This window comes from Trichosurus vulpecula, chromosome 5, assembly GCF_011100635.1.
Source record: "Trichosurus vulpecula isolate mTriVul1 chromosome 5, mTriVul1.pri, whole genome shotgun sequence".
Lineage (NCBI taxonomy): Eukaryota > Metazoa > Chordata > Mammalia > Diprotodontia > Phalangeridae > Trichosurus > Trichosurus vulpecula.
The window spans coordinates 203350546-203369756 of NC_050577.1; the positions used below are offsets into that span (position 1 = coordinate 203350546).

Genomic DNA, 19211 nt, shown 5'->3' on the forward strand with positions numbered 1-19211 from the left:
CTGATAAATGTCTGAGGCAGGATTTGAATTCAAATCTAGAGCCCTCTCCACTACCCACTTGTGATTTCCTGCCTTTTATCAAGGGCTGTTGTTGTGAAACCAGAGTTCTCTCATGTCCTGCAATAGAGATTAGTTTTTTCCTGAAAGGCAACAGTACTGGCTGTCCTTGGAACTTGATTGTCATTCTCCCCAGCTTCATGCAGCTTTCTGGTTACCGAAGGGCATAAAAAGTCATACTTATATGGCATAGGGACCCCTCAAACTTGATGGATTTCTGAAGACTGTGCAGTTCACTATATCCTTCCATGCTGACCAGATTAGTTTCTATTTGGAGACAAGGGGAGGGAGGGGGCGAATCCAGAGAAGCTAAAGGCTTCTTGTCACATCACATATCCTTGCCACATTAGGACAATTAAGATCTCCTTTTGATAACTGTTCAGTATCTCTAAGTCCCTCTATTCATCCCAACAGCAAACCTAAGAGATGTCACATACCCTTGTTGTTTCTAAGCATTTTTTATTCAACAAGGTTAGGAATTGTAACAGTATAGATGTTCTGTTAGATGTAAACCATACCAGTACTTCAGTGGATCTGCTTTGAGTTCTTCTTCAGTAGTACAAACTGAAGCTTTTCCATGCCTTACGTTGTATTACCCTTGTCCATATGCTCCCGTCTTTCAAATATGGAGATAACATGCAACACACAATATGTTACAGAAAATGACAAAGTAGAAATATTTCCCTGTTGACCTAAAATACTTGCAATCAAGAAATTCCAGATGCTCCTTTCCCAGTATGCCTACATGTGAAAGTACCACTTATGGCTTTAGTTTTAGCAGCAGAATTTTAATATTGCCAAAAATTAATGGCTTCACAAGGAAAATAGCTGACAGCACTTAAATTCTTTAAGCTAAAAGAGTTTATCTACACATGTGTGAGCACATGTCTACCTAAAGATTAGGGTTTATTGAAACAGAAGGTTAAGGAAGGAGTGATGGAAAGGGATGGGGCTATTTCCAAGATCATACTGTAATATAAGTGGAGGAAAAAAGAGTGTAATGGATCAGTGTAAATAAACATGTTTGTATGATAGGAAATGACATTGTAAAGCTATGTTTCAAACTGTAAGCATTCTTGTTGCAACAGGAAAATAATCGCAATAATAACTCAGTTATTTGGGTAATATTCAGGTGAACAGTTGCTTCAGTTGTTTATTCATATTCCTACTGTCTTCTAGTGTGTATGTAATGGAAGCCATGTGTGGTGAGCCTAGTAATTTGCTGCTGTGACTCGTCAAAACAACGTTAGGTAGAAAAAAAATCAATGAAATGAACAAAATTTAATTTGCTACATCTGCTCTAGTTTATTCTGAAGGTAACTCTCAAATTGGGATGACATCAAGCCCCTTGGATTAGCCATCAATTCAAAAGAAACTGATTTTCATTTTTATGAATTGAATGCTAAAAAATGCGTGGACCATTTAGATGTGAACTTACTTTCTAAAGTGGAGTTATTCTTGGCATTTCTTTCATATTGGAATTTAATATAATTTAAGAAATTCTTTAGATTTCATATTAATACTACCAATAAATACGACACTTTACCTTGGAAAATGACCTAAAGTTTTCCTTGTGGAAGAGGGTTTCAGAACAGTTGCAACTTATGAGTTATTGTAAAGTGGTACAATTTTCTGTGTTCTTACTGTTTTTTTGTGGAAAAATTACAAATGAACGTGGTCCCTAATATATTAGTCATGTTGGAACAAATTTTTTTTCTCATAACAGTTGTTGCAGAACTGATAGTACCATAACAGATGTTTAGATGTGGTGACGTCTAACAGTTTTCTGGGAGGAAATTGTAAAATTGACAAATTTTCTTTACGTTACTAACTTTGTTATGTAACTTTTCTTATTGACCTGTTTGCTTATGGTAATTTTAGTGATAATTTTTCCTTTGCTAATTTAACTAGTTTATCTGGTAAATGGTCTCTAAGATTCTTCTTTGCTTCTATGTTTTCAAAAAATATTCCAACATTAAAGCTTTTTTTCTTCAGATTTTTCATCCCAATTTCTTCTCTCAGTTAATCCTAATTAGTAATCCACTTAAATTCTGTCTGTATTTAATGTAAGCCTACTGTCACCTAGAAATAAAAATCAGCATTAAATGTACAAGAATTTATTAGTGTCCAATATTATTGAAATATTGGGTTTCTCCCAAATCAGGTGGTGTTTTCTTATTTTGTATTATAATGTTATTATGAAACAAGGAAATCCAAGATAGCATGATACAGGAGTATGCCCGTATATTATAATCTTCTTAGAGGAAAGAATTAACTTCTTATGGAGTAAGGATGGTAACTAACCTGAGTTGGAACACCTGTTTTTCTGTTCCTTCTGCCACTGACTACTCAGAGGACCTCAAACCATCCATTTCATATCTTTGGTTGCCTCTGGTTTCATAATTTTAGGGTACCTTCAGCTTCCTCAGTTGTGAATGAGGAGATGAGCCAATGTTTCACATCCCACCTAACAAAATTGGCCATGATGACAAAAGATAGTAGTAAAGGTTGGATGAGCTGTGAGAAGACTGATACATTACTAGTGAAGGTATGAATTGATTCAGCACTCTGCAAAGTAATTGGGAATTTTGCCACGAAAGTGACTAAAGTGTCAATACCTGTTGACCCAGGGATCAAAGACAAAAAGCAAGGTCCCATATACACCAAAATATTTACCTACCAGCACTTTTTGTTCTAGTAAAGAATTTGAAACAAAGTAGGTACACATTGATTGAGGAATAGCTAAAAATATTGTGGTATATTAATGGAATGGAAAATTAATTACTATGTCATAAGAAACATTTATTATGAAGGTTACAGAGAAGGATCAAAAGACATGTATGAATAGTGAAGTAAAATTAGTAAAACAGTATACATAATGAGTACAACAAAATAAGTGGAAAGAACAACAAAAAATAAATTGTACATTGTAATCATAATGACCAAGTGTGACTCTAAGGAGGAGATGAAAAAAATAGATCTTCCTCTTTGCTAAAGTAGGAGAGTGTAGCTGTGTAAAATCACATACTTTTAGACTTGATTTATTGGTTGGTTTTGCTGAACCCCTCTTTGTAACATTAGGTGGCTTTCTGTGTAGGAGATTTTTACAAATTATCAGTTGATTATTGATAACTTTTGTTTTTCTATCAACTCTATTTTCTAATATATCCTTTCTCCTTTACCTCAGCCACCTTTATAGAAAAAAATTTAGAAGGGGGCAAAACAAATACAGTAGTAGAACCTCGGTTTATGAATTTAATTCGTTCTGAGATTCTGTTCGTCATGGGATTTGTTCGTATTGCAAAGCGACTTCTCCCACAGGAAATAATGTAAAGTCAGGTTGTGGCTGTTGTGAGGGAGACAAGAAGAAGGAGAAAGGGTTTATTGCTTGGAAGGAGACTCCCCTTCCATGAGAATATCAGGGATTTCAATGTGGGGAATGTTCTCTCTTACGCTACTTTCACAAAAAGTAAGACTAACACTACCGCCCTTCACTTATTTTTCATTTTTTAGAATTAGAATCTTACATGTTTTGACTCACTGATTTTTTTTCTTTAGGTTCACATCTGACTAGGAATCTATCTAAATGACACTTGTTTTTTATGTTTTTTCAGAATGTCACGGACATGTGACATTTCATTATCGTTAAAAATATTCATGGCTTTCATTGCTACAGCCTTATTTAGGTGATGTTTTTCAACAAAATTTTGTACTTTTTCCCACATATGATAAACCTCCCTAATCTCACTTGCTGTGAGGGATTCCTCCTACCTCTCAACCTCCTTCAAAGATGAGATATCCTCTGCAACCTCTCACTGTTGCTCCTCGTGCAGATCCATTAGTTTATCGTTTGTTCGACATATGAAAGCAAAAAAAATCCAAAACCATCGCACTAGTTGAACATCATCCCTACACAAGCTGGTCAAATCCAGACATGATGTTTGTACTGCTAATTTTTGTTCATCCTGCAAGACAGATTTTGTGAAAACAATTTTCCTCATCCAGCGAAGCATATGTAAACCAGGTTACTCATAAACCAAGGTTGTACTGTGTTCCATACCTATAGTCCCCACATCTGAAAAGAATGTGGGGAAGTGCCTTCTTCTATCTCTCCTCTGGGGCTGAACTTGGTCATTATAATTCTACAACATTTAGTTTGGGTTGTTCTTTCAATTTATAGTTAGTTAACTTCTAATGTATGGAAAGGTAGAAAGTAATCAATTAATCACAGAGTATTTATTAAATAACTACTACGTCAGGCCCTTTGCTAGTAGTTAAAGATATAAATAAAAAACCAAAATGAAACAGTCTATACTCCCAAAGAAGCTTACATTACATTAGGAGACCTTGTGCATATATGCACAATATATGCAGAATAAATACAAGATGGGGCCTGGGGAGGTGGTGGTAGAATGCTGGAAATGCTTCTTGTAGAAGGTGGTACTTAAACCTCATCTTAAAGAGAGGGAGTCATTGAAGCCAAGGTAAGGAGAGAATTAATTCCAGACGTTCTGGGCAGCTAGCATAAAGGCATAGAAACGGAAAACACAGTGCCTTGTGTGAGAAACAGAGAGAAAGCTGATTTGGCTGAATCATAGGGTGCAGGTAATGTCCAATGGGAAGATAGTAGGTGCCAGGTTGTAAAAGGGCTTTAGAATTAAACAGAAATTTATATTTTGTCCTGGAAGCAATAGGGAGTCGCTGCAGTATGAGTGGGAGAGTGTAGAGGATGGACCAGAGTGGGGAGGGACTTAAGGCAGGGGGATCAGTTTTTGTAGGCTTTTGTAGTAATATAGCTTCCCTGGCTTTCTTCAAATCCCAATGAAAATCTCATGTTCTGTGGGAAGCTTTTCCCAACCCTTCTTAATTCTATTTCCTTCTTTTCATTATCTATCCTATCTGGGGTGTGTGTGTGTGTGTGTGTGTGTGTGTATGTGTGTTAGATAGTTATTGTCTTCTCTCATTTTATTGTGAGCTCCGTGAGGGCAGGGACTGACTGTCTTTCTGAATCCCGGGAGCCTAGCGTAGTGTCTAGCCAGTGGTGGGATTCAAAAGAATTAACAAAACCAAGCTAAGGCCCTGCCCCTGTTAACAAGTGGTTCGAAGAACTCAACCTAAAATTAGGCACCCTGTGTCTGGCATATAACAAGCACTTAATAAAATGCTTATTGACTAACTTGACTGACAGGGTCCTCAGTAGTTGAGTGGTGAAAGAGGGATGGATGTGAGAGATCAAGTTGTGGAGTTAGAAATGGCAAGATCTATGGATATGTGGGGTGAGGAAGATGAGGAGTAGAGCATAATGCAAAGGTTATGAATTTGGGCGACCGGGAAAATGGCAGGGCCTTCAGCAGAAATAGAAAACTTTAGAAGATGGGTTGTTGCTGCTGTCGTTCCTGAGGAGGACCAATGGCATCAGGAAGGTAGTGTTATGACTTACAAGTGAAGTGGATTTAAGTGAGGCAAGGCTGTGCAAAGTCACCAGCCTCAGATACGAGAGGAAAGATGAGTTCAGTTTTGGAGATGTTGATTTTGAGATCTTTGGAAAATAGACAGTGATTAGGGGAAAGGGTGAGGCTAGATATGCAATGAAAGTGGATGAAGTTACCAATAGAGTCAAGAGAGGAGAGAAAAAGGCCCAAGACAGAGCCTTAGGGGAACACCCACAGTTGTGGGGGCATTATTTGAATGATGAGCCCACAAAGAAGACTGAGAAAGAGAGTCAAACAGGTAGGAGAACCAGGAGAGAGTAATGTCTGAGAAAACTTGCGGAAGAGAAAGTGTACAAGAGGAGAGGTCAACAGTATCAAATGCAGCAGAGAGGTCATGAAAAAAGAGGAATAAGAAAAGACCATCAGATTTGGCAATTAAAAGATTATTAGTACCTTCGAATAGTTTTACTTAAGAGATGAGATTGGAAGTTATTTGGCTTCCTATTGCTACTTGGCAAAAGGTTGAAAAATGAGTGAAAGAAGCAAAAATAGAAAAAAATGATAGACAACTTTATCTAGGAGTTGGCTGAGAAAGGGAAGAGGACATTAGCTAGAGAGGCTGGTAGAGTAAATGAAGTTTTTTTTTTTAAAGGATTGGGAAAAGTGAGTGAATGCCCTTTTATGAGATATGATTATTTTATTTTCAAAAGAGAAAAAAGGGAGTAAAATTGATTCCAAACCCAAAGAAGAGGGGAAAAAAAACGATGAGGTGATTGAACTAAATGATTTTAAGTCCATTATAAATCTGATATTCTAAGATTCTACTTTGCAAATTGGAGTTAATGAAATGTTTTGTCTGCCGAGAATCATATTTACTAATAGGTTGTTTTCTTTACAGTGTTTTCCTGACTCTTTCCTCTATAAAAATAGTGGATATATAGCTATATAGCTTTTTTATAGGCATTTTTCTTAACCCTGTGAAGTAGGTAGTAATTACAGTGCTGGTATTTCACAGACAAAGGAATTAAAACTCTGAGAAGGCAAGTGGTTTGTCCACTGTAATATAGCTATTAAGTGGCAGAGCCAGGATTCAAATCCAAGTTTACTCAAATTCAGTGATCTTTGCATTGCAGCAGTTATTGCTTCCTTATTATTTATGACTGCTCTTCTCTGTGTACAGATGTATGTTAAGTGCCTGAGGGTACACTAACTCCTCATTTACAGTTTCCTTCTGTCCAATCTGTATATTTACTAATTAATGATAGAACTGAAGTGTCCTATATTTTGCCAAGAGTACCGCCATCTTACAGTATACTCCAACCTAAAAATATACAACTCTGATTAGTGTCTGTAACAACGGTGCTACTTGCCACTACTATATTTCACATTGTCTTCCACTTTTTCATTCCTTTGGTTCTGTTTTATAGTATCTTTATTTCTCAGAAAGTCACTAGCTTCCACTTGCTCCAGTCTAGTTTTTAAGGTGTTTTTTTCTTCAGTGGTCTTTTGGACCTCCTTTTCCATTTGGCTAATTCTGCCTTTCAAGGCATTCTTCTCCTCATTGGCTTTTTGGAGCTCTTTTGACATTTGGGTTAGTCCATTTTTTAAGGTGTTATTTTCTTCAGTATTTTTTTGGTTCTCCTTTAGCAAGTCATTGACTTGTTTTTCATGGTTTTCTCACATCAGTCTCATTTCTCTTCCCAATTTTTCCTCTACTTCTCTTACTTTTCCAAATCTTTTTTAAGCTCTTCCATGGCCTGAGACCAATTCATATATTTCTTGGAGGCTTTTGATATGGGCTCTTTGACTTTGTTGACTTCTTCTGGTTGTGTGTTTTGGTCTTCTTTGTCACCAAAAAAAGATTCCAAAGTCTGAGTCTGAATCTGAGTCTGTTTTTGCTGCCTGACCATGTTCCCAGTCAACTACTTGATCCCTGAGTTTTTCGTTGGGGTATGACTGCTTGTAGAGTACAGAGTACTTTGTCCCAAGCTTTAGGGGCTCTACTGCTGTTTTCAGAGCTACTTCTACTCCACTGTCACTGCAAGCTCTGCCACAGCAGCGCTCTTCCTCCCCCAAGAACCACCAACCAGACTGCGACCCAGATCCAAGCAGGGCAAAGCGCTCCCTGCATTCCTGCTCTAATCTGCTGCTTGATTCTTCCCACAGTGTGAGCCAGGGACTCGGGAAGCAGCCACAGGAGCTTCCTGCTGCAGCTGCCACCACCGTGCCACCTCCATCGCTGCCAGGGCTGGGGCCTGACTGCTCTTTGACCCTATCTAGCAGTTTTCCCACTAACCTGCTCCATGATCTTTGGCATTTGTTGGTTGAGAAGTCTGGTAACTGCCACAGCTCAATGATTCATAGCCCTAAGGCCTGCTCCGGCTGATTCCCCAGTCTGGTCTATCCTGGCACGGCCCATGCTGGGCTGTGCTCCTCTCTCAGCACTGTGTGATAAACCCTTCCCAGGGGCCATCCAGGCTCTCCTGGGCTGGAGACCTGCTTCCCTCTGCTATTTTGTGGGTTCTGCAGCTCTGGAATTTGTTCAGTGCCATTTTCTACAGGTGTTTGGAGGGATTTAGAGAGCTTAAGGAAGTCCCTGCTTTCTAGCCGCCATCTTCTAGACCAATCTCTTAACAATTTTCTACACATGGTATTTCCATTAAAATGAATTAAATTAGTAAATTTTAAACTATCAATTCTTATTTTCTAAAGTTTTGACTCTACTCTTTATCCTCTTTTTAAAGAATATTTTTGTTCTTGGACTAGCCTGATCCTTTACCTTCCCATTAGATAGTTCCATCTTTCAATCTTTTAATCATTCTTTGTATCCTTTGAATTTAGCATAGTGCCTGGCATATAGTAGGTGCTTGAGAAATGTTTATTGCTTGACTGGCCTTCCCCTTCCCCCTCCTGACTGTAGTTTCTCATGTGTTTAAACACCTTTTTTATTTGTGTGTGTGTGTGTGTGTGTGTGTGTGTGTGTGTGTGTGTGTGTGATGTACACATTAATGAAATTATTTCTAACTTTATACCCTTTTTAAAACAACACAACTATCAGTAGTAACAGGCTTATTATGACTTTTGTTAAAAGCCTATTTTTCATTTTATACATGACTTTATTCTTTTACAATGGAGAATTTTTTTTCTTTGTAAATTCTCAAATTTAACAATTTTGTACCTTGGAAATTTTTTTCTTAAAATATTTGGAATTTCTCCATTCTAGAATCCTCTGACCCTTCTCCACTTGAGGATTACTCTTACTCTATAGCATTTTCTATAACTAGGTGTCAAGCACAATCTTTCTTTAAAAAATTAGTGTCTTCTAAAGTAACAGCTTTCCATTTCTCACTGTAATATTTCAAATTGATTATTCTGTCCTGTGTATGTGTGGGGTTTTTTTTTCAAGCTTTTACATTCTTTGCTATTTTTTTCCATTGTATTTTTGCCATCTATTGATCTTTGTTCAACTACAGTTATTTTGTTATCACTTTCATTAATGTTTCCATCATTAGGCATTTTTTTCCATTTTTCCTAATTATGATGTTCTTCCACCACTTTTTCATGTTTGTGTACTCCAAGGCTCTGTCTAGGTTCTCCTTTTCTTCACTCTCTACATTCTTTTCTTGGTGATCTTATCAGTTCCCACAGGCTTAATTTTCATCTTTATATAAATATATAATTTATATAAATGACTGCTAAATCTTTATATCCAGCCCTAATCACTCTCCTGAACTGTGGTCATATGCATTAGGCATTTCAAAATGGATGTTGAAGAGATTTTTCAATTTCAACTTGTCCAAAGCAGAACTCATTATCTTTCCCTCTAAATTTATTCTTCTGAATTTCCTTATTTCTTTCACATACACTACCATTTTCCTAGTTACTTAGATTCACAACATCAGTGTTATTATACTCAACTCCTTTAAATCTTCCTCCATTAGTGTGGCCAATCACTTGCCAAGTCTCATCAACTCTACCTCCACTTCATTCATGCAGCCATTGTCTTAACTCATCCTTGTAACTTCTAACTTGAACTAATACAGTAGCCTCAAAATCGGTCACCTTGCCTTGAGTTTCTCTTCTCTCTCATACATCACCTATGCAAACTGTTGAAGTAACATTCTTAAAGAACTTGTCTAACTCCGGTACTCACTCCCATGCTCAGAAAGCTCCAGTGGCTCTCTGTTGCTTCTAGGATCAAAATCAGACACTTCTCTTGGGCATATAAAACCCATCACGATCTGGCCCAGACCTACCTTTCCTGCTTAAACACACTTTATAACCATTCACACACTTTACAGGCTGGCCAAACTGTAACTGGCCTTCTTGTTATACCTTACACATGACATTATATTTCCCCATCTCCATGCATTTGTACAGTCTGTCTCCTACCTCACCTCCCCATCACTGTAATATAAACTGGCTCCTTAGAATCTTGAGTTTTCTTTAAAAAGTCGAGTATCATCTTCTACATGGGGCCTTTCTTGATCTCCTTTTACTGAACTATCCCTGAAGCTTCCAGTTCTTCCATATTTTATTATGTCCTTGCTTGGTGTACATTTTTTACCCCAATAGTGTGTAAATTCCTTGATCATAGGTACTGTTTTATTTTTATCTTTTGTCTATTCTGCTGTCTGCTTAAGTGCCTAGGATGTAATAGGGTTCTCAATAAGTGCTTATTTTATTGATTGTTAGTTAATGTAGGAAATGCCTACTGGTTTTGAATTATCTGGACACAGATCTTAAGAAAAATCTAAATTACCATTTAGCTGATTCTTCCTTTCTCCTCCTTTATTAAAATAATCCTCAAATATTTCTGTACAAGGTAGGTGGATTTCCCAGGTGGAATTAATTTTTTAAAATATTATATGTATTTGTATCAGAAAGGCAATTATCACAACATAGATGATAATTGTCAAAATGTCTGTGTGGTTCTGTATCACAAAATATACGAGACTCTCCACATAGAAGGTAGAAGTAAACCATTTATTCAGACACCAAATAACCAAATCCCATAGCCAATAGCCCAATCCATCACAACAGCAAAGAATTTGATACACAGTACCACAGCAGAGACCACTTCATCCCCAAACCATCTGCCCTCCCACTGGGGCCTTCCCAAAAATTCCCTCACAGCCACCACAGCATGTCTGCTCTTTACCTCATCTCTAACTGGAGTAACTGCTCTCTCAGCATTTCCTGTGACACAATTTCCTTTTCCTGTCAGCAAGCTTTTCCCATCACATGTGACTTAAGCAGATCACATAACCTATTTATGGGTGGGAAAGATCTTCAAATCTAAATTGCTATTACAATATTTCACATGACATTTGTATGTAAGCACGGATGTACATATTAGACAATAAATATTTGAACTGGAAGAAATTAAAAGTAATCATGAGTTTATTCTACTTGGATGTTTTGGCTTGCAGAGGGAAGAAGAGTAAATTGATGAATTCTAAGCATTTTGGGTGCTTGGGAAAAAAGGAAGCATCTGTGCTCTTTTTTTCTTTTTGAGGGGGGATTGATCATGGTCACTTAATTTGGAGTGAAAATAAGCTATAAGGCTTTGGTTTCAGAAATCTTTTAAAGGTCATAAAAGAAAATATTTGGGGCTGATGTGAATTGAAACTCTATTTACTGACAAAATCCCCTCTAACAGATATAGACCCATGCATTTTAGTAAAAATATTCTGGACGAGTTACATTTTCCTTTCTGTCTGAAGTGGTTATTCATTACTAAGATTCAATGCCATGGTTAACATCTTAGATATTGAAATTACAATTCATTTTAACCACATTTTATTTACTTCTTTTTCAGGATAGAAAGTTGACAAAGTCAGAACGGCAAAGATTTAAAGAGGAGGCTGAAATGTTGAAGGGCCTTCAACATCCAAATATTGTTCGTTTCTATGATTCTTGGGAGTCTACAGTAAAGGGAAAGAAATGTATTGTTCTGGTGACTGAACTTATGACATCTGGAACCCTTAAAACGTAAGTAAGAGTACATCGTAAAGGGATATGTAAATCCAAAATTTTAAGCATGAGAGTTCGAAAGTATTTGGATTTCATTGTCCTTATACATCTTATACTCACATGAAATCTCCACTGTAGCATACTTGATACACACTCATTCAGTCTCTGCTTGTAGGCCTGAGATGAGGGGGAATCCACTGATCAACCAATTAATAAAAAACCATGTTTTAAACACCACTTACTATGTGCCACTTAATTATGGCAGACACAAAGACAAAAATGAAACAATCCTTGCCCTAAAGTTTTTTTAATAGTCTTACATTGGGGAGCCTATTCTACTTTTTATATAGCTTTAACGATTAGCTAGTTGGCCAGAGCTGGGAGTCAGGAAGACTCATCTTCCTGAGTTAAAATCTTGCCTTACACACTTGCTAGCTGTATGACCTTGGGCAAGTCACCTAACCCTGTTTGCCCTCATCTGTAAAGTGAACTGGAGAAGGACTCCCACCAACTTATTTTTAGACATTGTGCTTGTAATGAAGTCAAGACCATAATTACATATTTCAGCTGCTACTTCATAGTGAGTCCACTAAAATCCCCAGATCTTTTTTTGAGACAGTTTAACTATGCTTAGGATCCTGTCTTGTACTTATGAAATAGATTTTTTGAACCCAAGGGTAAAACTTTATGTTAATCTCTATTAAATTTGATTTTAATTAGATTCAACTCAGTGCTCTAGCTTGTCTTGGATCCTGACCGTTATCATTTAGTTAGCTAGCTTTGGATCCTCTGCAGATTTGATGAGCATGCTGACTCTGCCTTTATCCACATCATTAATAAAAATGTTAGCTCAAGTTCCAACAGATAACTCTGGAGACTTTATCTGACCCTTAAACTTCTGCCAGTTTGATGTTGTCTAGTCCTTAAATACCCAACCAGTTTTTAATCCATCTCTCTATCTTTTCCACTAGAATTGTACTAGATTCTTTGCTAAAATTTAGGTAAACTGTATCTATAGCATCCTCCTGAACTATCCTTTTACTTTCCCTGTCAAAAAGTAAAATAAAGCCAGTCTGATATGACCTGTTCTTGAAATCATGCTGCTTCTTTGTAATCACCACTTCCTCTGTTAGATACTCACCAGGTTTAAGGATAGGGGCTGGGCTTGTGATTTCATTGGTTAAAAGGAGCTTCTGGGAAAGGAAAGGCTTTCTACCAATTCAAGTTATCACCTTTGCAAGTTAGAGTCTAAAAGAGCTTAGTAGAGCACTGAGATATTAGGTGACTTTTACCCAGGATGCCACATCTAGTTTGTGTTAGAAGCAGGATTTGAACCTAGCTCTTCTGGCTTCCAGGCCTGCTCCCTATCCACAATGCCACACTGCCTCTAAATGAATGAATGAGAGAAAGAAAAAGCATTTAAGTACTTACTATGTACAAAGCATCATGCTAAGCACTGGGAATACAATTAGAAAAGCAGGACATTGATATAAAATGCTCAGTAACCATCCACCCCAGGATATTCTTAGGAATCAAGGTCATATTCACTATCCTATAGTTTGCAGACTATCAACTTCCCTTTTTTTAAAATTTATGACCTTTTTGTCTACCAGTCCTTGAGGTTCCTTTCCCATTTTCCATGATTTTTCTTTTTGAAAATTTTTTATTTTTAAAATGTCATTTTTACTTTCAGTTGCAAATTCTTTCTCTCCTTCTACCTCCTCCCTCACCATTGGTAAGAAATATGTTACACCTATACATAATGCTTCTTCAAATTTTGATGGCAATACCTTAACAACTATTTCTTTTAATACCTTAATAATTATGTCTGACAAGTCTTTCAGTACTTGAAAATGAGCCAGATGACTTGGATGAGGGGTGGTCATGTTGGTCTCACTAACCTCTAAGATCCTTTTCAGCTCTAAATCTATGATGTCACGAACCTTGGGTCATAAAGGTAGTAAGAGTGCATCTAGCTGCCCTTAGTGAATTCATTAAAGTTGATTGGTGAGTCTCTCATCAGATACTGCATGTTTTTCCCTTCATCACAATTGTTTCCTTTGTGTTTTCAAAATTCACTTGCTTTTCTTGCTGTTGGTTTTTACCTAAATGTTTTCCATCATGCTTCTCCCCCCATCCCCACCATGTTCCTAAATTTCCTAACATGAGTATACTATCCTCTACCACTCTGTTACTCTTTATCTATCCTGTTTCTTTTATGTAAGGTATACCCATGCAGAGCACTATTCCAATAAGATTTATCTTATCATGTGTTAGTAATAGTTAGGCGGTCAAATTTGCCTACCTGCTTTTGCCTAGTCCTTCCTGCTTGTTTTCCAAACTTTGGGCTTCTGTATATAAACATTTAAAGCCATGAGTTTTACTACTGGCTTTTTATCCGTATTTTGGATTCTGTTCCACATGAGGCTTTTGAGTATCTCAAGTACTGTCCTTCCATTAATTATATATACTGTACGGTACTTAGGCAGTTTTTCCTCCCCCACTCTTTTTAGTTTAAGGCCCTTTTTATTAGTGTTGAAAGATACCAGTAAAATGCATCATCACCAGGCTGTGCTCCAAACCTGGCCTCTCATCCCTGTATTCTAAACTGTGGTGCAGAACTCCAAATTTCATTTTCAGACACCCTTATTAGTTAGCTGTTCACTTGCTAAATCAATTTTTATTTCTACATCTCTTGCCTTCAGTGGATATTAGTAAGAATAAAACAACCTTTGTCTCTATTCAGTTTTTTTCATGAGGCTTTGTAATGTTTTAAACTCCTTTTAGAAGCATCATTTTTGCCCTCATGAATTATGAATCACCAAAAGTAGGTAGTAATCTGCTTTGAGTTTTGAAGGGCTCTCACATGTCTTAGTATTTGCCTGAGGAATCACACAGAATTTAAGAGTTAGAACCTTAGTAGCCATCCACTACACCCCATGCACACAGGTAGACAATATACTTTTTCTTAAAGACCTCCAAGGAGAGAAAACCCATGAATCCTAAGGCAACCCATTCCATTTTTGTATAGCTTGAATTGTTTGGAGGTTTTCACCAGTGTTAAGGAACATGTGTTCCTTAGAAACTTTTACCCATTGCTCCTAATTCTGCCCTCTGCTACCAAAAAGAACATATGTATTCCCGCCTTCATTTGATAGCCCTTTAGATATTTGAAGATAACTGTAATATTCTCTCTGAGCCTTCTCTCCTCCAGACTAAGTATACTCGGTTCCTTCAATCAGTCTTGATATCGTCATGACCTCAAGACCTTTCACCATCCTAGTTGTTCTTTTCTAAAGACTCTCGAGATTAACAATGATTTTCTTAAATTTGTTGCCTCAAATTGATTACATACTCCGTATGATGTCTGACAAGGGCAGAGTACAATAGTACTATTACCTCCCTTCTTAAAAGTCAGGCCCATCCACATAGCCCAAGACTGCATCAGTTTTTTTGGCTGCTATATATCCCATTATTAATTCATGTTGAGCTTGCAGTTCACTAAAACTTCTAGACCTTTTTCAGAACAACTTTCATGCATACCTCTCACATTTTATACTTGTGAAGTTGATTTTTTTTTTGTAGCTAGGGTCAAGACAATCTACTTTTCACCCTATCTCAACCACACATAAAGATGGTAATAGCTTTGATCTTGCCATCACTCATAAAATACGCTACCTCCATGTTGATAAACTCCCTTATCTGATCACATTCTATTATCTGATCACACTTTTCTCCCTCAGTTCTTTCTGAGACCATTCGCCTTGCACTGACTATACCTTCTTCCTTTCTCCATCTTAACCCCTAATGAATGAGTTCAGATAATATCCTCTTTTTTAAAAAAATTTTAAAAATATATTTTACCAGAACACAAATACAGAATAGAGAAAAGAAACAAAAACATATCATAAACTTACATATTGAAACTTAAGTATAAAGTAAGAAAGAAAAAAAAGAATGTCATGTGCATAACAGAACACGAGAGGATTCAAAATATGTAACAATAAATTTTCATTTCAAAAAAACCTGTGTTGAGAATTGTCCATCTTTTCTTTACTTCCTTGTCTTTTTTCTTTTGTTCTCTGCTGGGCACTTTTTAACTTTCTTTTTTTCCCCTACCCCCACCTCCCCAGAAGGCTACAGTATAGTTCAGATATGTTTCTCAATATATACATGCATATATAGACATATACTTTCCCAAACATACTCTATTCCTGATCTTTGTTTTTGTATTTGTACATATCTCTCGTTTCCTATCCCTCCTGCCTCCTCTACTTTACTTCTTCTTTGGGTTGGGTTTTTTTTGTTTGTTTGTTTTGGAGGGGGTCAGGGCAATTGGGGTTAAGTGACTTGCCCAAGGTCACACAGCTAACAAGTGTGTCAAGTGTCTGAGGCCAGATTTGGACTCAGGTCCTCCTGACTCCAGGGCCCGTGCTCTACTCACTGTGCCACCAAGCTGCCCCTCTACTTTACTTCTACCTGGTACCTTACCCTCCTATTACTTGCCTGACCCCCTCCTCTACCAACTACCTTGCCCTCCTGTTACTTGCCTGACCCCCTCCAAGGATCCCTCCCCCATCCTCCCATTCCCATTAATCTAAACACCCTTCTATACCCCCCGTTTACCTATTCCCTCATTCTCCCCTCTAAAGATCCCTCCCTTGTCCTTTCCCCTCCTCTATGCCCCTACCATTTCATTTCTTCTAAATTTAGAAGACTTTTATACTCTTATAAATATATATGTATTGTTCCCTCTTAAACCCATTCCCGATGAAAGTAGGTTACCAGAACTACCAGCCCTCCTCCCCCATCTAATTCCTGTGTATCCTTTCTTCCTCTTACACCTCATTTGTATAAAATAGTTACTTTTTTTAGCTGCTTTTAAATGGTTTTACTTTTTAAAATTCCTATAATCAGGTTTACCCCAATCTTATGAGCTTGCCAGTTATTAATAAGATTCTTAGACATACAGTTTATATTATATAAAAGGTAAAAAGTCTGTCCTCATGAATCCCTTATAATTAGTCTTTGGTATATACCTTATGTTTTTCTCTCCATGCTCCTCTATTTTTGAGTCTCTTGCCCCATTATCATACCACTGATTTTGCCCTGTCAAGCCACAGCATTAAATCTCTCCTACCATCAACTGTCTTTTGCCCCTGTACACATATTGCTAAAGAGACCTGGAGGAAATCACAAAACAGTGCTAATTGGTTCTACTACCAATGTATGTTACATAATCTCAACTGGACCTCCTCTGCTACTAGGCAATCCTTTTATACCTCCCTAATTAACTCATTATCCCACTCACCATAGTGGCTCTTCTAAACTTTTTCATTCACTTGAAACAACTGAACTCCACCCACCCTCTCAACTGAGAACTTCACCTCATATTTTATTTTAAAAATTGAGGCCATTTGCTGGACATCACTAAAATGCCTTCCCCCACTTTCTTCTCTGTTCTGTCTCACATGAAGAGGTAGTTGTCCTCCTTCTTACCAAGGCAGACTCCTCTACATGCTTTTCCAATATACTGCCCCAGATTGCTCCCTCTCTCACTTTACCATCATTTTCCCTATCTCTTCTGGTTACTTCCCTGATGTCTGCAAACATGTCCATGTCTCCCTTACTCTCTAAAAACCTTCCTTGATCTGTCCTTGCCTGCTAGCTCTCGTGTCTTTTCTCCCTTTTCTGACTAAACTCTTTGAGAAGGCCTTTTATAATGGGTGCCTCCAATTCCTTTCCTGTCATTCTCTTTTAACTTTCTCCTTCCAACTTCATTACTCAACAGAAACTGTTTTCTTCTTGTTCAGAGTTATTAAACAGTCTCTTAATTGCCAAATCTAATGGCCTTCACCCTCCCCCCAATTTTCATCCTTCTAGGCCTCTCTGCCGACTTTGACATAGTTGATCATCTTCTTGATATTCTCTTTTGTCTAGGCTTCTGTGATTCCATTGTATCTTTGTTCTTCTCTTATCTCTGATCCCTCCTTCTCAGTCTCCTTTGCTGGATCTTCATCTAGGTCATCCACTAACTGTAGCCATCTTTTCTTCTCACTCTATTTCGCTTGGTGATCTCATCAGCTCCCATGGTTTCTTTATGCAAATAGTCTCAGATTCATTTGACCAGCCCTAACCTCTACTGACCTCCAGTCTTAGATCTTCAACTGCCTTTCAGACATCTCAAACAGGATGTCCTACAGATTTATTAAACTTAACATATCTAAAACCAAACTCATTATCTTTCTGCTAAACCTTCTCCTCCTCCCTCTCTAAATTTCCCTATTACTTTCAAGGGCTCCACCATCTTCTCAGGTCTGCCAGACTCTCCTTACTCTCTTTCACCCTTTATATTCAATACATTGAGAAAGCCTATCAAGTTCACATTTGTAACATCTCTTGTATACACTACCTTCTCTCCTTTGACGATTCCAACACCCTGGTATAGGCCCTCATCACTTCATGCCTAAGACTATTGTAATAGACTGATAATTGGTCACCCTGCCTCAAATTTCTCACCTCTCCAGTCCATCCTCCACTTAGTTATCAGTGTTCTTCCTAAAGCTCAAATCTTATACCCTGCTACTCAAAGAATTCCATCGACCTCCCTGTCATCTCTAGGATCAACTATAAAACTCTCTTTTTTGGCATTGAAAATCCTTTATAACCAACCCCTCCCCCCTTCCATTGTTTTTTCACCTTATATTCCCAAACTCCATATTCTGCAGTCTAGTCACCCTGGCCTTCTTGTGTTGTTCCTCAAACCACACACTCCATTTCCCAACTCTGTACATTTTCAGTCTATCTCCTGGGCTTGGAATGTTCTTTCTCCTCATCTTTGCCATCTGGTTTCCCTGGCTTCCTTCAAATCCTGGCTAAAATCCTACCTTCTACAGGAAGCTCTTCCCATCTCTGTTGATTATTTCAAATTTATCCCGTTATGTAGCTAATTTATACATTGTCAGTTATGTTAGGCTGTGAGCTTCTTGAGCCCAAGGACTATCTTTTCTCTTTCTTTGTATCCTCAGTTCTTCACACAGTGCCTGACAAATAGTTGGCACTTACCAAATGGTTTTTGACTGATTGATTTATCCCAGTTGAATTTCAGCTTACTAGATTCATCCCAATAATGTGTCAAGATCCTTTTCAATTCTGGCTAACATCCATTCTGTTAATACAGCTACCAAGCACTGCATTAAGATATTATCTCATTTTATCCTCATAATAACCTTGTAAGGTAGGTACTATTTTCAACCCCATTTTATAGTTGTGTAAACTGAGGTATAGACCAAGATTAAATTATTTACCCAGGCTCACACAGCTAAGTCTGAGGCTTTATTTTTGACCTCAGTTTTCTTGACTCCAGGCTCAGTCCCCTATCCATTTTACTGCCTAGCTGCCTGTAGTAAATCATTTATAAAGTATATAGTACTTTAAGGTTTTCAGAGTGTTAATCTCTTTTGAAGTATAAAAACTTACTTTGATTTATAGAGTTGTTTGGGCTTAGTTTAATGATAATTTATTGGAACAGTAAGAATAGAGAGTTGGCATAGCAATTACCTCAGCCATATTTGATTGTGAATTGATGTTCCAAGCTGTAATTGAAAGTGTTTTCCTTTGGTAGAACCAAAGAAAGCACAAGGCAACTAAAGTTATATAGCAAGATAGCCCTCTAGTGGCTAGAATAAGTTTGAAGCATATTGAACATTATTTAACTGAAGTTAAATCCTATTTTATCTTTGCGCT

At 37.5% G+C, this 19211-nt stretch overlaps 1 protein-coding gene across 10 annotated transcripts in view; it reads left to right on the forward strand.

Annotated features, from left to right (window-relative positions):
* Positions 1-19211, forward strand: part of WNK1 (WNK lysine deficient protein kinase 1) — a 171409-nt gene that overhangs the window by 52898 nt on the left and 99300 nt on the right. For all 10 annotated transcript variants that reach the window (XM_036758893.1, XM_036758881.1, XM_036758882.1 and 7 more), the window contains exon 2: positions 11311-11483. In XM_036758893.1, coding sequence (XP_036614788.1) covers positions 11311-11483 — 173 coding nt within the window. The remainder of the gene's footprint in view (positions 1-11310; positions 11484-19211) is intronic.